Source organism: Hemiscyllium ocellatum, chromosome 9 (assembly GCF_020745735.1).
Source record: "Hemiscyllium ocellatum isolate sHemOce1 chromosome 9, sHemOce1.pat.X.cur, whole genome shotgun sequence".
NCBI classification, from domain to species: domain Eukaryota; kingdom Metazoa; phylum Chordata; class Chondrichthyes; order Orectolobiformes; family Hemiscylliidae; genus Hemiscyllium; species Hemiscyllium ocellatum.
The window spans coordinates 13686606-13708411 of record NC_083409.1 but is presented as its reverse complement, the minus strand read 5'-3'; the positions used below and the strand labels follow the sequence as shown (position 1 = coordinate 13708411).

At 46.3% G+C, this 21806-nt stretch overlaps 1 protein-coding gene across 1 annotated transcript; it reads left to right on the top strand.

The window, feature by feature from the left end:
- The first annotated feature begins 3122 nt into the window (after nt 1–3122).
- LOC132818901 (immunoglobulin kappa light chain-like) lies at nt 3123–13242 on the top strand. Its single transcript, XM_060830040.1, has 3 exons — nt 3123–3390; nt 10273–10334; nt 12494–13242. Exons 1-3 carry the CDS (start codon nt 3123–3125, stop codon nt 12806–12808), a joined length of 645 nt encoding a protein of 214 aa, XP_060686023.1. The 3' UTR covers nt 12809–13242.
- Nucleotides 13243–21806: the final 8564 nt, after the last annotated feature.

Sequence of the window (21806 nt, the reverse complement as noted above, 5' to 3'; positions counted from 1 at the left end):
TACCATTAATTGTGTAATTCCTGCCCTGGTTTGTGTTACCAAAATGCAACTCCTTCCATTTATCGAAAATTCCATCTGGATTTGTTGACCCACTGGCCCAGTTGATCAATATGACATTGCACTCTTGCATAACCTTCTTCCCTGTCCACTATGCCAACAATTTTAACGTCAGCCACAAACTTACTGACCATTCCTTCTATTTTCTCATCCAAATTGTTCACATAAATGATGAACAACAGTGGATCCAGGATCGATTCTTGTGACAGACAGTTGGTCACTGGCCTCCAGTCTGAAGAACAACCCTCTCTCACCAGCCTCTGCCTCCTATCATCAGGCCAATTTTATGTCCAATTGGTGAGCTGTCCCTGGATCCTGTGTGATATAATCTTACTGAGCAGTCTACCATAGGGAACCTTGTATTAACTCCATGTAGACAGAGTGTACTACTCTATCTTTACCTATCTTCTTGCTTACTTCTTCAAAAATTAAACCATCTGCTCATCTCCATTGGAAGTTCCAATGATTAGGAGGCCCATATTAACTGATCTGGCTTGGAGGATCCAGTCAGAAAGAAATCCATGTTTACTGGTCTGTGTTGGAGGTTCCAGCAGGAAGGAGGTCCATGTTTACTGGTCTTTATTAGATGATCCAGTCCGAAAGAGGTACATGTTTACTGGTCTCCTTTGGAGAGTCCAGTCAGAAGGAGACCAATGTTTACTGGTCTCTAGTGGAGGCTCTTGCAGGAAGGAGGCCATGTTTACTGGACTCTGTAGGAGACTCCAGTGCATCATGGACTCCAAGGTGAGTGTGGGGTTCGGTTCCTTTCTGTTGTAACTGTGTAATGGTTCAACCCGCATCCCAGTAAATTACCCTGACTCAGAGACTGATCATGGAAAGGGAAAGAGAGGGGTAGGAGAGGGGAAGGGATTGGAAAATGTTGTGAATGGACAGGCTGGATCAGTGGGTCAGAGCCTGTGCTGTCCCCCCAGCTCACACTGATGGCCTGAGGATCTCCTCTCTCTGCTGGGCCTTCATGGAATGAGCTTTGTGTCCAAACCAGTCCCCAGTGAGAACAGGCCAAAAGCACAGAACTGCCCTTCCTTTGACAAGAATCTAGCCATCTTTCTGAGAGAGGCCAAATCCAGGTCAATGTGGAAAATGGGGCCTTACTCCAGGAGAAAACATGCTTCTGGGGTCAAGGGTTAACATCCATGAGTGGGGCAGAGAGAGGGAGATTCATCCTGAATTCAACTGCCACAACCTGGGACACTGTGAGAAAGAGAGAGAAGTGAGTCAGAGACAACGGGTGAGTGTCTGTAGTGTGTGTGTGTGTGTGTGTGTGTGTGTGAGAGAGAGAGAGAGAGAGAAAGTGAGAGACATGAGTATGATTAGAAACAGAATGACAGAGGGGGAGGGAGTGCGACTGTAGATTGGGAATACAGAGAGGGAGGGAGTGAGACAGAGGGAGGTATGGAGAGGAGAGATAAACAGAGGATTTAAATTGAAGCGAGAGAGGGAAGGAGTTATGGAGACAGTGAGAGATGGAAAAATAAAGATTATGAGATGGAGTGAAAAAGCATGAGTGAATTGTGGAGAGTGGTTATGAAACAGAGTGAGAGAGAGAGAGAACATGAAAGAGATTAACAGTAGGAGAGAGAGGGATAGAGAGAAAGAAGTGGCAGATGTGAGACAGAGAGAGAGAGGTGGATAGGTCCTGGTCACCACATTCTGAGAAGGATGTGATTGTACTTGAGAGGGTGCAGAGATTTACCAAGATGCTGCCTGGGATGGAGGGTCAGCTGTGGGGAAATCTTGGAAAGGTTGGGATTGTTTCCTTGGAGCAGTGAAGGCTGAGAGGGGACATGATAGAGGGGGATAAGATTATTTGGGGCAGTGATAGCGTGGGTAAGAAGGCACTTTATATATCAGTAAAGGACTCAATAACCTGTGTCCCAGGTAACACAGACATGGACACATAGAAACTCGGAACTGGAGACGGCCTTTTGGCCCTTTGAGTCTGCTCTGTCATTCATTATGATCATGGCTGATCCTCCATCTCAAAACCATATTCCTGCTTTCTCACCATTCCCTTCATGCTGTTAAAATGCAAAACAATTATCTTTCTTTTTCTTGAATTTATTCAGTTCCTTGGGTTCCACAGTTGTCCTACCCTTTGAGTGAAGAAATATTTCCTCATCTCAGTCCAAAATGGTCTACCCTGTATCCCCCTGAGACTGGGTCCCCTGATTCCAGACTTCCCAACCAGGAGAAACCTCCTCCCTGCCCAGCCCTGTTAGAATTTTATACATTTCAATCAGATTCCCTCTCATCCTTCTAAAATTGAGTGAGTCCAGGCCCAGTCAAATTGGAGTGAGAGGAGAATTGAGAAGAAATGTTTTCACCCAGAGGGTGGTGGGAGTCTGGAACTCACTGCCTGAAAGGCTCGTTGAGTAACAAACTCTCGTGACATTGGAGCAGTATTTAGATATTCCCTTGTGTTGCTGTAACCTCCAGGGTAACGGGCCAAGAGCTGGAGGATGGGATTAGTGTCATCAGATCGCTGTTTACTCACATTGGCGTCATTCAATGTTGTTCACATCAATGATTCTCTGAGAGAGAGAGAGAGAGAGAGAGAGACAGATAGAGAGAAGAGGAAGTGTGAGGGGCTGACGTGGCTCTCTCTGCCTGATGCCATTTACATACTGAGGAACACCCAGTCAGGCTCTCTCAGGCTGCAGCTTTATAAAGCAGAGCCCAGTGAAGGGAGAGTTTATCAGGAACCAGGCACAGGGACAGGAGCACACACCATGATTTCACACATCCAGCTGATCTGGCCCCTGACATTCTGTGTCGCAGGTACAAATCTCTCTCCTTCCACCTTGAATCTTTAGCTGCTCTCCATTTCACTCCAATTCCACTGACTTGTGATTGAAGGGAAAATGCTGAAACCAGAGGAATGCTCAGAGTCTCCAAAAATCTCTCATTTGACCGGCTCTTTCTGTGACAGTTCTGACTTCACTGTGTTTCTCTCTGACCCCTCAGGTATCAGTGGGGACATCATCATGACCCAGCCTCCCCCGGTGCTGTCAGTGGGACTGGGCCAGACTGCAACCACCACCTGTATGACCAGTCAAAGCATTAGCAGCAACCTTGCTTGGTACCAGCAGCGAGAAGGTCAGAAACCCTCTCTCCTGATCTATGATGCAGCAACTCGATTCACAGGAGTCTCGGATCGATTCACCGGCAGTGGATCAGGGACCAGTTTCACCCTGACAATCAGCAACGTTCAGAATGAAGATGTCGCTGAATATTACTGTCAGCAGTATAGTAGCAGCCTTTACAGTGATACAGAGCCATACAAAAATCTCAACACGCACAACACCACCTTCTGTACTGACACATCCAACAGTTATATGAAATGTATAATAATGGACAGACAGTTCCACCTCCTGCACTGACACATCCACAGTTATATATAAAGTAAATTGAGCAAATTACCCCATGCTGGGATTGTCACTGTCCACTCCACACTCCCGTCTATGTTGTGTCCACCGCTCACGGAAGGCCTCAAGTTTCCCTCTTACACTCCATGGCCGCATGTGAAGAACAGCTGCAAGATTTAACAATGAAAACTAAATTTCACAAACCCCCGAGAGTAGCTGGACACAACCCAGGGAGACAGAGAGAGAAAGACACATGAATGAGGGAGAGACAGAGAGGGGTAGGGAGTGAATGAGATTGACCAAGAATAGACAGAGACAGAGAGAGACAGGGAGAGGTTGAGAGTGACGGAGGAAACAGAGAGCAGAGGTTTTTGTACAGCCTCTGCACTGGGAGCTCTCACATATTCGGTAAAGGAACCAAACTCAGACTGAGCAAGTAAACCTCAATTGTCCGTTATTAACACTGTCAATACTGAAATACACTTTCTAAAACACAAATGCTGAATTGTTGAAGGTGTTAGTGGGGAGCTGCAGTGAATGAAATGGTTGATTGAGGAGCACTGTGGCGAACAGGGTGTCCAGCTGTACTTCTTTAGTTCCATTGCCCCGCTTAAGCAGCAAGACAGAAGTCAGTAAGTTTTACTCACTGTGTGGAGGAGCTCTGTCCATTTTCAGCCTGTGGTCCAATTCCTGCAGCATGGAGTGAAATCAGTGAGTAGCCTCCTGCCAGTCTCAGTGTGACAGACTCAGGGCAGAGTTTGATGTGAGCTCTGGCTCCTTGTCCCAGTCTCTGATCTCACTGACCTCAGCAGCAGCAGCAGCAGCAGCAGCAGCAGCAGCAGCACAGTGAGACACTGAGCTCCCACCTCCCCCAGCTTTAACTCTGCTCAATCACACAATCACAGAATTGTTACAGTGCACAAGGTGTCCATTCTGTCTTGACCGGCTCTCTGAATGAGCAATTCTCGGAGTGTCATTCTCCTGCCTTCTCCCTGTCACCCTGCACATTGCTCCTTTTCAAATAACAGTCAAATTCCCTTCGGAATGTTTTAATTGAAGCTGCCTCCACCACACTCTCAGGCAGTGCACTCCACACCTTAACCACTCACTGGCCAAAAATGTTGTTCCCCATCTCACCTTTGTTCCTTTTCCCAATTGCTTTCAATCTGTGGTCTCTTGGTCTGAATCCTTTCTCACTTGAGAACATTTTCTCCCTATTTACTCTCTCCAGGCCCTTCCTGATTTTGAATTCCTCGAACAAATCTCCTCTCAGCCTTCTCCAAAGAAGACAGTCCCAAATTCTCCGATCAAACTTCATAACTGATGTTCCTCATCCCTGGAATGATCTTTGGGAACAATTTTTGCCATCGCTACAAAACATTTGCCTCCTTCCAGAATTCTTCACATTATCTATGTCCCTCATGATTTTCCAAACCTCTACAAGGTCACTCCTCAGAACCTTCCGCTTCAGGGTAAGAAGTCTCAGCTTTTCCAGCCGCTCATAGTCATGGAGTCATACAGCGTGGAAACAGACATTTCAGTCCAACTTGTCCATGCTAACCAAATATCCTAAACTGACCTCATCCCATTTGCCAGCATTTGGCTTACATCTCTCGAAACCCAACCTATCCATGTACCCATACCAATGTGTTTTAAGTGCTGTAACTGTATCTGCCTCCAACGTTTTCTCTGGCAGCTCAATCCAGACACGCACCACCCTCTGTGTGACAAGTTACCCCTCAGGTCCCTTTTGAATCTTTTGCCTCTCACCTTAAACTTATGTCCTCTTGTTTTGGAATCCCTTTCCCATGGAAAAGACCTTGGATATACACCCAGTCCATGCCCCTCATGGTTTTATAAACACCTATAACGTCACCCCGAGGCCTTAGATGCTGCAGGGAATATAGCCCCAGTTTCTTCAGCCTTTCTCTGTCGCTCAAACCCTCCAAATCCTGGCCACATCCTTGTAAATATTTTCTGCAGCTTTTTAAGTTTAACAACATCCTTCCTATCTCAGGATGATCAGGATTGTTCACATTATTCCCAAAGTGGCCTCGCCAATCTCCTGCACTGCTGCAACATGATGTTCCAACTCCAGTACTCAATGCAGTGATGAACAAAAGCAAGCAAACCAAACACCTTTTTCATCACCCTGTCTACCTGTGACCCCACTTTCAAGGAATAAGGTACCTGCATCTTCACCCCTAGGTCTGTTATTCAGTAACAATCCACAGGGCCCTCCCATTAACTGTATAACTCCTGCCCTGGTTTGCCTTTCCAAAATGCAACATCTCATATTTATCTAAACTGAACTCCATTTGCCACTCTTCTGCCCATTGTCCCATCTGATCAAGGTCCCGCTGTACCCTGAGATAATCTTCTTCACAATCCACTGTCCCACTAATTTTGGTGTCATTTACAAACTTACCGTAACTCCTACATTCACATCCAAATCATTTCTTTAAATGATGTAAAGCATTTGTGGACTCAGCACCAATCCTTGTGGCACACAGCTATTCACAGATCTCCAGTCTGAAAAGCAACCTTTTATCACCACTCTCTGTCTCCTATCTTCAAGCCAATTTTTTTGACTCCAATGGCTCGCCCCCCCTGGACCCCATGTGGTCTAACCTCACTAACCAGTCTATCATGTGGAACCTTGTCAAACACTTTACTCTGAAGCCCATATTGACAATGTCTACTGTTCTGTCTTCATCAATCCTTTTTGTCACCTCCTGAATCAAATTCATGAGACGTGATTTCCTATGCACAAAGCCACACTGATTATCCAAACGGTGTAAATCCTGTCCCACAGAATCCACTCCAACATCTTACCCAGCACTGACATCAGGCTCACTGGTCTATAGTTCCCTCACTTTTCCTTACAGCCATTCTGAAATAATGGCATAATCTTAGCCAACCTCTCTGTTTCTCCAGTACCTTATCCATGGTTGCCGATGATACTTATATCTCAGCAAGGGTCCCAAAAATCTCTTCCCCAGTTTGCCACAATGATCAGGTCCTCGAGTTTATCTACCTCTATGTGTTTTAAGATCTTTAGCGTCTCCTCATTTATATGTGTTCTCTTTTCAAGACATCACTATTTTGCCAAATTCCTTAAATTTCCCCACAATATATACTGACCTAAAATATTTGTTCAGGATCTCACCCATCTCTTGTGTCTTACCAAAATACAGCACTCACCTTTATCTGAATTAAACTCCATCTGCCATTCCTCAGTCCACTGGCCCAGTTGGTCAAGATTCCATTGTATTCTTAGACAACCTTCTTCACTGCCAATGATTAGATTAGATTCTCCACAGCTTGGAAACAGGCCCTTCGGCCCTACAAGTTCATACTGATCCTCCGAAGAGTAACCCACCCAGACCCACTTCCCTCTCAGTAATGCATAGAACACTATGGACAATTTAGCCTGGCCAATTCACCTGACCTGCACATCTTTGGACTGTGGGAGGAAGCCAGAGCACCCGGAGGAAAAACACGCAGACACAGGGAGAATGTGCAAACTCCACACAGACAGTCACCCAGACTGGAATCGAACCTGGGACCCTGGTACTATGAAGCTGCAGTGCTAACCACTGAGCCAACATGCTGACCCGACCCCCCCTCCTCCCCCCCACACCCACAAACCCGAGCCACCGCTAAGCCACCAATGCCACCAGAAAATTCACCAAAACACACTCTTGCCACTCTGGTCACTATATTCAGAAATTAAAGACACCCCCCCCCGCCCATTTATAACGGCTCTATCATATTTGCAGATCTCTGTAAATTCCTAGCATTTGTTATCCTCCACATTCTTCCCATTGGGTGGTGAGTTATTGTCTGTTCTGAGGATTCTGTGGTCCTTGGTGTTCCTCTCTGATATTAGCCCCTGGCTCCCACAGCCCTGCCAAGTTAGTTTAAACCCTCTCTACCAGTAGTAAACCACCTCACAAAAATCTAAAGCCCTCCCTCATGGATCCTCTTTCCAACCCAGCAATCACCTGTGTTCACCTCCTGATTCTATTCTCACTTGTGTGGGGTGCTGCAAATGTGTTGCTGGAAAAGCGCAGCAGGTCAGGCAGCATCCAAGGAGCAGGAGAGTCGACTTTTCGGGTCTGAGCCCTTCTTCACTTGCGTGGGGCACTGGGAGTAATCTGGAGATTCCTACTTTTGAGTTCCTTCTACTAATTAGCAGCAGGAACTTAAAAGTAGGAAGCTCCACATTACTTAAAAGTAGGAAGCTCCAAAACTTCTGACTGCAGGACCACATCCCTTTTCTCCCTCTGTCACTGGGACTGATGTGGACCACGACTGCTGCCTGTTCCCCCTCTCCCCTCAGGGTGCTCTGCAGCCGCTCAGTGATATCCTTGACCCTGGCACCAGGGAGACAACACACCATCCTGGATTCCCATCTGCAGCTGCAGAAACACCTATCGACTGCCTTCAATCTCGAATCTCCTCTCACTATCACTCTTCCAGTCTTCCTTGTGCCCCCCTGTACAGCTGAGCCCCCCGTGGTGCCATGGACCTGGCTCTGGCTGCACTCCCCAGATGAACCATCATTCTCATCAGGATTCTGAACTGAATCCTGGTTGGAGAGTAGGATGTCTGGGGACTCCTATACTAGCTGCCTGGTCCTTTTGGACTGTCTGCTGCTCCCCCATTCCCTCTCTCCCTGCATACTCTGAAACTGCAGAGTGACCACATCTAGAAACGTGCTCTCCACGGAGCTCTCAGCCTCACGGATGCTCCGCACTGACACCAGCTGCTGCTCAAGCTCCGAAACCCGGAGCTCCAACTGCTGTCACTGACCTCACTTCCTGTACTCATGGTATTCCAGGAGCTGGAAACATTCTGAAGTTCCCACATGGATGCACGCTCTCTCCACTCTTGGATTATCTCTTTGCAAAGTTGCGATGACAAACAGCTACATCAGGGCTCAGAGTCCAGTGTTCAGGGGGTTCAGTGTTCCAGGGTTTTGGAGAAACTCTCCAGAAGACTTTAAGAAATAGGAGCTGAAATCAGCCATTCAGCCCATTGAATCTGCTCTGCCATTTGATCTTGGCAGATATGCTTCTCACCCCCATGCTCCTGCCTACTCCACAGGAACTTTCCATCCCCTTAACAATCACGAACCTATCTATCTCTGTCTTAAATACACTCAGTGACTTGGCCTCCACTGCCCCCTGTAACAATGAGTTCCACAGATTCACCACCCTCCGGCTGAAGAAATTCCTCCTCATCTCAGCTTGAAAGGGTCAGCCCTTCAATCTGAGGCTGCGCTTTGGTTACCTCGTCTCTCCTGTTTTCGGAAACATCTTCTCCACATCCACTCTATCCAGGTCTATCTGTATTCTGCAAATTTCAATAAGATCCCTCCTCATCCTTCTAAACTCCATTGAGTACAGACCCAGAGTCCTTAACCATGCCTCATATGACAAGCCCTCCATCCTCAGGATCATTCTTGAAAACCCCTCCAATGCCAGCACATCGGTTCATAGAATATGGGTACCAAATCTGTTCACAATATTCCAAATTCAGTCTGATCAGAGCCTTACACAGCCTCAGCAGTACATCTCTGCCTTTGTATTCTGGCCCTATTGAAACGAATGCTGATATTTCATTTACCTTCCCAAGCACAAACTGCACCTGCCTGTTCACCTTAAGAAAATCCTGAATGAGGTTTGTGCTTTAGATTTCCAAAGGCTTTCCTCATTTAGAAAATACCTCCACACCCTGACTCCATTGATTCCTGAAAGATCATCAAAAATGTCCCCACAATCTCCTCGGTGATCTCCTTCAGAAAACACTGATGTAATTCATCTAGTCTGGGTGAGTTATCCACACTCAGACATTTCAGCTTCCCCACTACCTCCTCCTTAGTAATGGCCACTGCTCTCACCTCTGTCCCCTGACAGTCTTGAAGTACTGGGACACTGCTGGTGTTTTCCATTGTGCAGACTGATGTAATGTATGTATTCAATTCCTCTGCTTTTTCTTCATTTCCTATTATTCTTTTTCCAATGTCTATTTCTGCCTCCCTCTTCGTTTTTATATATCTGATGAAACTCTTGCAATCTTCTTTTGTATTACTGGCTCGCTTTCCCCCACATTTCACCTTCGGTACCCTGAATGTTTTGTTTTTAGTTATCCTCTACAGGTTTTTAAAGACTTCCTAATCCTCTGGCTTCCCACTATGTTCCACCACATTTTTTTTTTTTTTGGTTTTATGCTGTCCTTGACCTCCCTCATCAGCCATGGTTACATTGTCCTCCCCTTGGTGTGTTTCTTCTTTTTTGGGATGAATTCCTACTCTACTTCCTGAATTACCCCCAGAAACTCTGCTGTTTGCTGCCACACCATCTTACCTGCTCGGCTCCCCTTCCAACCAACTCTGGCCAGCTCCTTCCTCACGCCTTTGTCGTTCCCTTTACTCAATTGAAATACTGTTCCACCTGATTACAGCTTCTCCCTCTCAAACTACAGGGGGAATTCTATTGTATTATGGTCACTTATCCAGAGGGACACTTTCATCTTCAGCTCACTCATCAAATTTGCCTCATTACACATCACTGAATCCAAAACTGCCTGTTCCAAACCACAAGCTGTTTCAAAAACCATCTCATAGACATTCCATGAAATCCTTTCTTTGAGAAGCGCTACCCAGTCCACCTTTTCATTGAAGTCTGCCCTGACATTTTGTTAAGACTTTTCTGTCTCCTGATTGATTTCCTTCCCCACACCCTGATTACGGCTTGGAAACCTGAACATAACTTGCATCAGATTCTTTATTTCTTACGGTTCCTCAACTCTCCCCCCACAGATTCTACACCTTCTGACTGTATCTTTCTTGGTATTGATTTAAAGTCATTTCTTACTAACAAGGCAACTCTTGTCCCTCTGCCCATCAGCCTGTCCTTTTGATAGGACATGTATCCTTGGATATTTACTTCCTAGCCCGGATCCCCTTACAGCCATGTCTCTGTGATACCCACAACATTGTACCTGCCAGTTTCAATCCGCACTACAAGCTTATTGTGTATATCTTGTGCATTTAAGTACAACACCCTCAGTCCTGCATTGACTGCCCTCCTTCTCATCATTGTTCCTCTTATCTGCTGTGCTTGACATTTGATTCCTGATCCCTTCCATGCTCTCAGTCCTATTACATCTTCTAGAATCTTTGCTAACCTCGCCTGAGCCCTCCTCCACTTTAACTAGTTTAAATTTCTTGGAAACTCAATTTACCTCGATTTGGGACATCACTTTGTCTCCCTTACTCGGAATGCTTCATGCATTTAGACACAAAGTATTTAAGTTTGATCTATTATTCATTTTCCCTGCACTTTTATGGTTCCTTTGATATTCAAAAATTCCGTCCCTTCCTTTCATTTTTTGGTAACAATCAATCCCATCACTAACCAGCAATCCTACCTTCTCCTTTACCTTCCATTTTCTCATTTTCCATCCAACTGAACCAAATTATTTTCTCTTTGGGTTGAGTTCAGGACAATATTTATCCTTGAACCAAAATCATGAAGAATGCTCTTTGATCTTATTGCTTCCAGTGGGATCTTGCTGTGTAGAAATTGGCTGTCCCTTTCCTGAAATTGCAAAATTCACTGGTTTTGAAACAAAATGTAAATATTTTGAGAGAGCCTGAGGTGCTGAGGGCTTGATTGAAACACAATTAGAGTCAGAGAGATGTACAGCACAGAAACAGACTCTTCGATCTGACTCATCCATGTCAACCACAGAGACATAGAGTCATAGAATCAGAGAGATGTACAGCACAGAAATAGACCCACCTGTGTAACTTGGAAATGCCGACCAGATAACCTAAATTAATCTAGTCCCATTTGTCAGCATTTGGCCCATATCCTCCTAAAGCCTTCCTACTGATATACTCACCCAAATGCCTTTTAAATGTTATCATACCAGCATCCACCACTTCCTCTGGCAGCTCATTCCAAAAATGTACCACCCTCGGCAGGAATAAGTTATGCCTTAGTTCCCATTTAAATCATTCTCCTGATACTTTCCACCTATGCCCTCTAGTTCTGGACTCCTTCACTCTGGCCAAAATATCTTCTTGTTTCACTTGATCAATGCCCCTCATTATGTTAGAAACCTCTATATGGACACTCCTCTGCCTCCAGCGATCCAAGGAAAATAGCCTCAGCCTATTCAGCCTCACCAGATCGCACAAACCCTCCAACTTGGCAACATCCTTGGAAATCTTTTCTGAACCATTCTAAGGTTACCAACATTTTTCCTACAGCAGGGAGGCCAGAATTCCACACAGTATTCCAAAAGGGGCCAAACTAATGTCCTGTACAGGTGCAACAGCTCCCAACTCCAATACTCAATGCATTGCCCAATAAAGGAAAGCATACCAAATGACTTTGTCACCCCCCTACCTACCTGCAACTCCACTTTCAAGGAACTAATCTTTTTTGGGATGAACTGGGTGTCTTTCAGTTGTGCTTTTTCTAATCACCCTGCTCAGAAACAAACTTCTTGCTTTCACTCGCAACTAAAAATAAGATAAAGGAGGTGATGATTTAATGGTACTATTGCTGAGCTGTTCATCCAGAGATCCAGATTAATGTTCTGGGGGCCAGGGTTAGAATCCTGTCACAGCAGATGGTGGAATGTGAATTCAATAAAAAAATCTGCAATTAAGTGTCGAATGATGACCATGAAACAATTGTTGATTGTCAGGAAAAGCCATCTGATTCCCTGATGTCCTTTAGGGAAGGAAACTGCCATCCTTACCATGTGACTCCAGACCCACAGCGATGTGGTTGACTCTAAACTGCCCTATGGGTGATTAGGGATGGGCAATGAATGCTGATCCTAGCAGTGACACTCACATCCCAAGATGCAATTTGAACAATGCCTGTTCTTTACTGGGGTTTGTTAGGTATTGGTTACAAATGTTCAAACGGATTATTTTGCCAGTGAATGTTCAGAGAGTTAAAATCCCTTTGAATAACAGGGATTAAAATTGTTTCTCTTGTCTTTCAGGCCGTGAGAACTCTCAGCCCAAGCTGACCCTGCTGCCCCCCTCCCCGGAGCAGGTCAATGCCAAGGGCACTGTCACCCTGGTGTGCCTTGCCAATCACTTCTATCCCGATGAGCTGGAGGTGCAGTGGAAGAAGGATGGTGCAGTCATTTCGGACGGGGTTCAGACCAGTAACTACCTGCGAGCTTCGGACAGCACCTACAGTGTCAGCAGCCTGCTGACCCTCTCTGGGTCTGACTGGGAGTCTGACGCTCGCTTCTCCTGTGCCCTCACTCACGTGACCCTCCCCTCTCACCTCAGCAAGAGCATCAGGAGATCAGAATGTGTGTAGGGTGTTCAAGACAGTCCACAGAGGAGACACAACTTTAAATAGAACAGGGCTGAGCTGGCAGGACAAAGGTCATCGTCAGCACTGAATTTCACCTCTCTTCCTTCTCAGGACTGGTTAGAGACATTTCCGAGGTTCAGGGGTTAAGGCAGGTTCATTGGGACACTGTAGATAGAGCTTTATGCTGTGTCAAACCCCATGCTGTCCCTGTTCTGGGAAAGTTTGATGGGGACAGAGTTGACTTGTGATGCCAAGTAAAATCTTTTGAAGTTGCTGAAGACTGTCAGCTGTACAAAACAATGTGAACCTCAGAATTCTCTGCCTCAGTAAACCAGATCTCCTTCCTGCTCAGCCACCAGTTCCAATTTAAGGTTTTGTCACTGTTTGAATTTACAGGATTCTCATGTTATTGAGAAATCCTCCACAAGTGTTTTCCTCAAGCTCCATTGTGGCTGTGAATTTGAGCAGCTTCCTCTGTCTGGGCTGTTAATTGCAGTCTGTTTTCTGTCAATGCCAATCTGGAAAGGGGAATAAAGATGAAGAAGATTCAGTCTCTGTCTCTGTGTGCTTTGAAGATTGGCTACTCCATTCAGATGATTGGCTGCATTTCAGCATGGCATTGTCACAATTGGCTATTCGCCTGTCAATCAATGACACATCCATTGTAGAGGATACTGACAGCCAATCATCAATCACTTTCAAATGATCCCTTTGATCTGGAATCATTGGAGGTTACAAGATTCCAAACAGATTTCCATTAATGACTACCTGGACCATCTCTGACACCACCCTCCCCTTCCTGGACCACTCCATCTCCATTAATGATGACCGACTTGACACTGACATTTTTTACATAACCCACCGACACCGAGGATTCCACCTCTTCCCAACCTACCTCTTGTAAAAATGCCATCCCGTATTCCCAATTCCTCCGCCTCTGCCATTTTGCTCCCAGTAGGACCAGTTCCACCACAGAACACACCAGATGGCCTCCTTCTTTAGAGATCGCAATTAATTCCCACGTGGTCAAAGATGTGCTCCAACACATCTTGTCCACATCCCACCCCTCTGCCCTCAAACCCCACCCCTCCAACTGTAACAAGGACAGAATCCCCTGGTGCTCACCTTCCACCCTACCAACTTTCGCATTAACCACATCAACCGACGACATTTCCGCCAACTCCAAACGGACTCCACCACCAGGGATATATTTCCCTCCCCACCCATTCCTGCTTTCCGCAAAGACCGTTCCTCCGTGACTACCTGGTCAGGTCCACATACCCCGACAACCCACCCTCCCTTCCTGGCACCCTCCCCTGCCACCGCATGAATTGCAAAACCTCTGCCCACACCTCCTCCCTCATCTCCATCTAAGGCCCCAAAAGAGCCTTTCACATCCATCAAATTGTTACCAGCACATCCACCAATATTATTTATTGTATCCATTGCACCCGATGCAGTCTCCTCTATATTGGGGAGACTGGACGCCTCCTTGCAGAGTGCTTTAGGGAACATCTCAGGGACAATCACACCAATCTTCCCCACTGCTCTGTGGCCCAACATTTCAACTCCCCCTCCCACTCTGCCGAGGACAGGCAGGTCCTGGGCTTCCTCCACAGCCGCTCCCTCACCACCCGACGCCTGGAGGAAGAACGCCTCATCTTCTGCCTCAGAACACTTCAATCCCACGGAATCAATGTGGATTTCACCAGCTTCCTCATTTCCCCTTCCCCTACCTCACCCCAGCTCCAACCTTCCAGCCTCAGCACCATCCTCATGGCCTGTCCTACTTGCTTATCTTCCTTTCCACCTTTCCACTCCACCCTCCTCTCTGACCTACCACCTGCATTCACCTATTGTACTCTTTGCAACCTTTCCCCACCCTCCTCTCTGACCTATCACCTCCATCCCCGCACCCATTCACCTATTGTACTCTATGCTACTTTCTCCCCAACCCCCTCTCATTTATCTCTCCACTCTGCAGGCACCCTGCTTCTATTCCTGATGAAAGGCTTTTGCCCAAAATGTTGATTTTCCTGCTTCTCGGATGCAGCCTGACCTGCTGTGCTTTTCCAGCACCACTCTGATCTAGACTCTGGTTTCCAGCATCTGCGGACCTTGTTTTTAACCTAGAAACAGAAAGTTGTGAGGACTCAATAATTACAATCTTAGGAACTCCCTCTTCACTCTGTGGTCCAGGCCTCAGGTGCTGGGATTGCACTCTGCACTCTTTGCTGCATGCTGGGTTGTTCCTGAAGTGATCTTAGGCCAATCACTGACACTGCAGGTTGCATGTCCCTCTGAGTGCGAGTATACTACATAATGCTGGCTGTAGGTATCACTCTGAGTGTGGGTGTGTTATTTAGAGAGACACCTACAGGCAGCATGGAGTGTGAGCATGTTACTCAGTGTTGCCTGACTCTCAGTGTTGCCTGTACGTGTGTGTGTGTGTTATTCTGCATTGGCTGTAGGCAGTGCAATGATTTGGAGATGCTGGTGTTGGACTGGGGTGTACAAAGTTAAAAATCACACTTATAGTCCAACAGGTTTAATTGGAAGCACACTAGCTTTTGACGCTGCTTCATCAAGGGAGTGTCCTCCACAACCACCTGATGAAGTGGCGCTCCGAAAGCGAGTGTGCTTTTAATTAAACCTGTGGGACTATAACCTGATGTTGTGTGATTTTTAACTTTGTATCTCAATGAGTGTGAGTATGTTACTCTGTGCTGCCTGTCGGTGTCTCTGAGATATTTGTCTCTGAGGTATTTGTCTCCGAGTGATGGGGAGAGAATGGGTTTTGTGATGGGGATTGAAGATTAGGCTTTAATGTTGTCAAATTTCGGATGAAAAACAACTCAGTCTGAGATGGCAGCTCATTGAGGTGGCCAAGGTTAAAATCACACAACACCAGGTTATAGGCCAACAGGTTTCTTTGGAAGTACAAGCTTTCAGAGCACTGCTCCTTCATCAGGCAGCTAGTGGGGCAGGATCATAGTTCACAGAATTTACAGTGAAATTGAGATGGCAGCTGAGAAAGGTGAATACTGAGAGTGTATTCTCAGTAAGGGAGGGATTTCAGAGGCAGTGCACACTGTGCTCCCTAATGTGCTCCCCAATTACAAGGGGATTTTTTGGAGCTGGGATCATTGCAGTAGTGGCTGTCTGCTCAGCCAATGCTGACTAGCCATAGTCGCATTTCAATGGTCAATTAGCTCTAAACTAGATGCAGTAATATTACCTTACAGGGAGGAGAGCAGTGAGTGAGGTTGAATTCTTGCAGCCCCAAGAGGGATTGCAGTGGATTAATGAAGGGTGCTACCACCATGAAGGTGCCACCTTCACTCCTCCTGCCTCAGCTGTTGTGACCCTCGGGTTAAACACACCACCAGTCATCTCTGTCTGTAATGAGCGAGTGGGACTATGCTCCTCTGGGATGATGTCCACTTTCCTGGTGCTGGAGGGAAGGAGAAAGTGAAGACTTCAGATGGTGGAGATCAGAGTCAAGGGTGTGTTGTTGGGAAACCAGAGCAGGTCAGGCAGCATCCAAGGAGCAGGATAATCAATGCTTTGGGCATAAGCTCTTCATTAGGAATGGAAGGAAGGCCAATCTCTCCCAAAGGCAGCACAAGCTGGATCAAAGGGGCATCAAGAGTAAGCATGGGGAGATTGAGGGTGACAGAAGGAGGTGGTGGGTTGGCAGGTTGTTATTCAGAGTCAGGTCCCAGAGTATCAGTCCTTCTGACACTCCCCTTTTTATCTGTGAGCCAGGGCTCCCTGATTGGACAAAGTTAACAGCCCATCAAGGAACTTATATTTTATTGAAAAAGACATTTATCGAACAAGGAGCACAAGAGCTAAACGAGACAAGACAAAATGAATGGTTTCATTACGAACATCATAAATGAGATTTGGGAAATAAGATGTTCATTCTGGGTGATGGGAATCTGGAATGGACTGTCACAGACTCCACAGACTGTCACAGTGAGGAAAAAGGCCATTTGGCCCAACAAGCCAACACCAACCCTCTGAAGACAGACTCCCTGAGACACATTCCCCTACCCTTTTACTCAACATCTCCCCTGACTGACAGATTCTTGATCACTGTGGCAATTTTAGAATGGCCAATTCACCTAACATGCTCATCTTTGGATTGTGGGAGGGAACTGGAGCACACGGAAGAAACCCACACAAACACAGGGGGAGCGTGCAAACTCCACAAAGACAGTCACGTCGGGCTGGAATCGAACCCAGGTCCCTGGTGCTGTGAGGCAGCAGTGCAAACCACTGAGCTACCATTCTGCACATAAAGAACTGGAGCTTATGTTAAACTCCGTGAGCCTGACGTGAAATGAATTATAAACACACAGCCCTCTGTCAGGGAAGGTAGTGGAGGCTGGAAACCTTACAATATTTAAATATCATAACATGCAAAGATTTGGGATAAGTGCAGGAAATTGGGATTAGAGTGCCTGTAGTGGTAGTTATGTCAGTGCAGACTCAATGGGCCAAAGGGCCTTTTCTGCGCTGTATCAATCTATGCTCCATGCTGAGAGGGCAGTGCAGGTTAATGGTGACTAGGTTAGAGAGTTCCAAGATGGCAATCAATGATCAAGGGTTAGAGGAAATGGCTCAAGCTTCAGTGAAGGCCCAAATAAGTGCTTGGGAGGAGGGTCAAGGCTAATGGAGGCACGGTCAATGGAGACTGAGCGAGAGCACAGGGTGCTGCCTGGCATCTCCAGGGCTTGTAGTGAGGCATGTGGGGACAAGAGGGGAGTGTGTAGGAAGGAAGTGCAGTTCCAGTTGAAATGCGATCTTTGCCAGCAACAGCATGACCGTCAGCACCAGGGGGTGTCCCTGATTGCGTCAGGCTCACTGGCTGCTCTCTATGTGATTCCACACAGCCACCCATGTGGTCACCACGCAAGATCTGGCTCTTGTCTACACTACTGTCTACACCACCACCTGAAACTACCGTCTGGACCTTCTGTCTACAACACTAAGTGCTCCCACCGTCTGTACCCACTGTCTGCACCCAGCATCCACAGCCACAGTCTTGGCCCTCTGTTTGCACCCACCATCTACACCCACTGTCTACACCGCTGTCTGCTCCCTCCATCTACACCTCCCAACTTTCTGCTGTTGTAAGATTGTATCCAATTATTCCATTGAGATTACTGCACCCGAAGCCTGAATTTTAGAACCGGCAATGATTGTCTTTTAGCCCTGACCTACAAAGTCTGTGTTCCATGTAATGGAAAATAAACAAAATTAACATTTACTCTGAAATCTAAAAGACAGTACTTGACTAAAATTAAAACTTTCTGACACTTTGCTGAAGGATGCAGTCAAGGGACAGCTTCTCCCTGAGGAACTTTGTAAACATTTAACAAGAGAAAAATATAAGAACAGTCTATCCACAACAAGGGAATGAAAAGAAAAACAACTCAAATCTTCACAGTCTTTGTCCTTGAGAGTGTGATAAGAAACAGGATAAGGCGAATATCTGAATTATGCTCAGGCCCCTTGCACAAGGCATTTTGTCAAGTACATGTGGTCCCCCTGCAATACAAAGGTTAAAAAAAAATAAAGCTCTTTTTGGTTGCTCTTGCTAATAGTTGAGTTGAGCTGATTTAATTTCCACAGTATTCCACAATGGGCTGAGTAATATTAATGACTGAATGCCATTTGACTTCTGTGATGGCAGGACTGATGTATAAGGAGAGGTTGAGTTGGTGAGGATTGTGTTCACTGGAGGTTAGAAGAATGAAGGAAGGGAACCTTGGAGAAAGCTGTAAAATTGGAACAGGACGAGACAAGTCAAATGGAGTAAGGATGTTCCCAATGGTGGGGAAGTCCAGAACCAGGCTCATAGTTTAAGGTTAAGAGATAAACTCTACAGGACAGAGATGAGGAAAAATGTTTTCACCCAGAGAGTGGTGAGCCTGTGGAATTCTCTGTCACAGAAAGTGGTTGAGGCCAAAACATTATTAGATTAGATTACTTACAGTGTGGAAACAGGCCCTTCGGCCCAACAAGTCCACACCGACCCGCCGAAGCGCAACCCACCCATACCCCTACATTTACCCCTTACCTAACACTACGGGCAATTTAGCATGGCCAATTCACCTGACCCGCACATCTTTGGACTGTGGGAGGAAACCGGAGCACCCGGTGGAAACCCACGCAGACACGGGGAGAACGTGCAAACTCCACACAGTCAGTCGCCTGAGGCGGGAATTGAACCCGGGTCTCAGGCGCTGTGAGGCAGCAGTGCTCACAGAGCCTTATGTTTTCAAGGAGGTAGAAATAGCTCTTGAGGCTAAGGAACCAAGGCATACGGGGTAAGGAGGGATTACAGTAATGTGCTCCATGATCAGCCACAATCATATTGAGTGGCAGAGCAGGCTGGAGGGGCCGATTGCCTACTCCTGCTCCTATCCTCTATGTTTCTACATTGCGTAAAATAGATTGCCAGGTGGAGGGCACTCTGTCAGATGGGTAAGTATCCATTCACAGATACCCCCCACACCATTCCCCTTCCATTTTAATTGGGTCCACTCCCTCTCTTCCTCTGTCTTTGTTATCTGACCAGTGACCACGCCTCCCCTTCACCACCCCAGCAGGGAGCTGTGCTTATAACCCATCGTTTGTTTTAATTTGCTAACTGGGTGATGTGGTGGCGGGGCTTTCAAAAACAGGAAGCGCTGCATTCTTATCGCCCCTTGTGCTGATTTTGTTGTGTGCCTCCCTCAATATGGGCGACACAGCACTGCTGCCTCACAGAGCCAGGGAACCAGATTCGACAGTCATACAGCCCAGAAATAGGCCCTTCGGCCCACCAAGTCTATGCCAACCACCACACACTAAACTACACTAATCCCATTTACCCGCAGTTGTCTGGAGCCTACTGTCTCCTGGAATTAAAATGCTCATCCAAATGTATTTTAAAGGTTGTGAGATTTTTAGCCTGCGCCACCCTCTCAGGCAGCATGTTCCACATAGCTACCACAAGCTGGGGCAAAACATACTTTCACCTTAATCTTATGACCCCTGGTCTTAAACAGGTCTGGGTGAGGAGCGGAGGCTGCAGAACAGTGTGAGAGGTCAGGAGTGGAGAGAGGGAGAACAGTGTGGGGGTGAGGAATGGAGGCTGGAGCAGGAAGATGCTTGTGTTCTGGAAAGCAGCACAAATAGGGAAGAGATCCAAGATCTGGTGGGAATAGTCTCCATGCTTCCTAACAGTAGCTTTATGGTGGGAAAGAGAATAAATCAGGAGATAATAAGGGTCAGGAACAAAGGCTGCTCATTAATTACAAAGGAATAATTACAATTAATCATCATGTCAATTATTTATAGTCAGATTTTTCTTTTTAATTCATTCACGGGATGAGGACATCACTGACCAGGACAGCATTTATTACCCACCCCTAATTGTCCAGAGGGCAGTTAACAGTCATCCACATTGCTGTGGGATTGGATTCCCATGTAGGCCAGACCAGGGAAGGATGGCAGTTCCTTCCCTAAAGGACGTTAGTGAACCAGATGGGTTTTTTTGACAATCGACATTGATTCATGGTCATCATTGGACTTTTAATTGCAGATTTTTTTTTGTTCTTGAATTTAAATTCCCCCATCTGCCACGGTGGGATTTGAACCTGGGTCCCTGGAACTTCATTTGGGTCTCTGTGCATTAATCACAGAAGGTTAGTGTGTAGGTACAGCAAGTCATCAGGAAAGCTCATAGAACGTTATGGTGTATTGTGAGGGGAAACTGAATGCAAGGCTTTATTGCAACATGCAAGATCCTGAGGGGCCTTGACCGGGTGGATGTGGAAAGGATGTTTCCTCTTGTGGGAGAATCCAGAACTAGAGATCACAGTTTAAAATTAAGGGAGAGTCCATTCAAAACAGAGATTCAGAAACATGTTTTTCCTCTTAGAGTTGTCAGTCTTTGGAATTCCCTTCCTTAAAAGGCATGCAGAATCTTTAGATATTTTTAAGGCCGAGGTGGATAGATCCTTGATGACTGAAGGGATGGAACATTATCGGAGAATGTAGAGTTGAGGTTAAAATCAGATCAACCACAATCTTATTGAATGGGGGAGCAGGTTCAAAGGGCCGAATGGCCTACTTTTTTTCTTTGCCCATGTGTGCCTCATACACCTTCACACAATCGGAGATTGTCGTTTATATTTTCTACCTGCAGATTAAGCTGCTTGTGTAATCGGCCTCATCTGCACAGTGTTTCCTCCAGCCTTCCACCGTGACATGTTAAAGATACTGGTCCTATAATCAATCCATTAACTCTCTGAGTTGGTTTACTTAAAACAATAAAACACATTACAAGTCATGAAACAAACATTACAGCAAGCAATAATGGGCAACACAAAGCCTCAGTAATTAACACAACTGCCTCACAGCGCCAGGGACTCACATCAGGCAGGTCTGTGTGGAGTCTGCACATTCTCCCTGTGTCTGTGTGGGCTTCCCCCGCGTGCACTGGTTTCCTCCCACAGTCCAAAGATCTGCAGGCTGGTAAATTAGCCATGCTAAATTGCCCAGAGTGTACAGGGATGTGCAGGCTCGGTGGAGTAGCAATTGAAAAATACAGAGATAGGATAGGGGTCGAGGTGGAATGACCTTCAGAGGGGCAGTGTGGACTCAATGGGCTGAATGGCCTATTTCAACACTATAGGGATTCTGTCATACAAATGTAAGTTCCTTCTTTCCATTCTAGCCCTGAAGCATGTGGTTCTGTCTCATACCCACTCAAGAGATGGCAACCCTTTGAAGACAGGAGCAGCCTCTATTCTTTTGGAAAGTACTTTTTCCACTCTGTGTCCTTCACAGCCTTGTAGACAGCAACAATGAGATCGGGAAATAACCCAAAGATATAATCTCCTGGACTCTTCATTAAACTGTGGAACCTGAAAAGTACAATTAATGTCCAAGTCAATGAAGATATTTCTCAGCAATCCCTAAATGCTGAGTTTTAGTACTC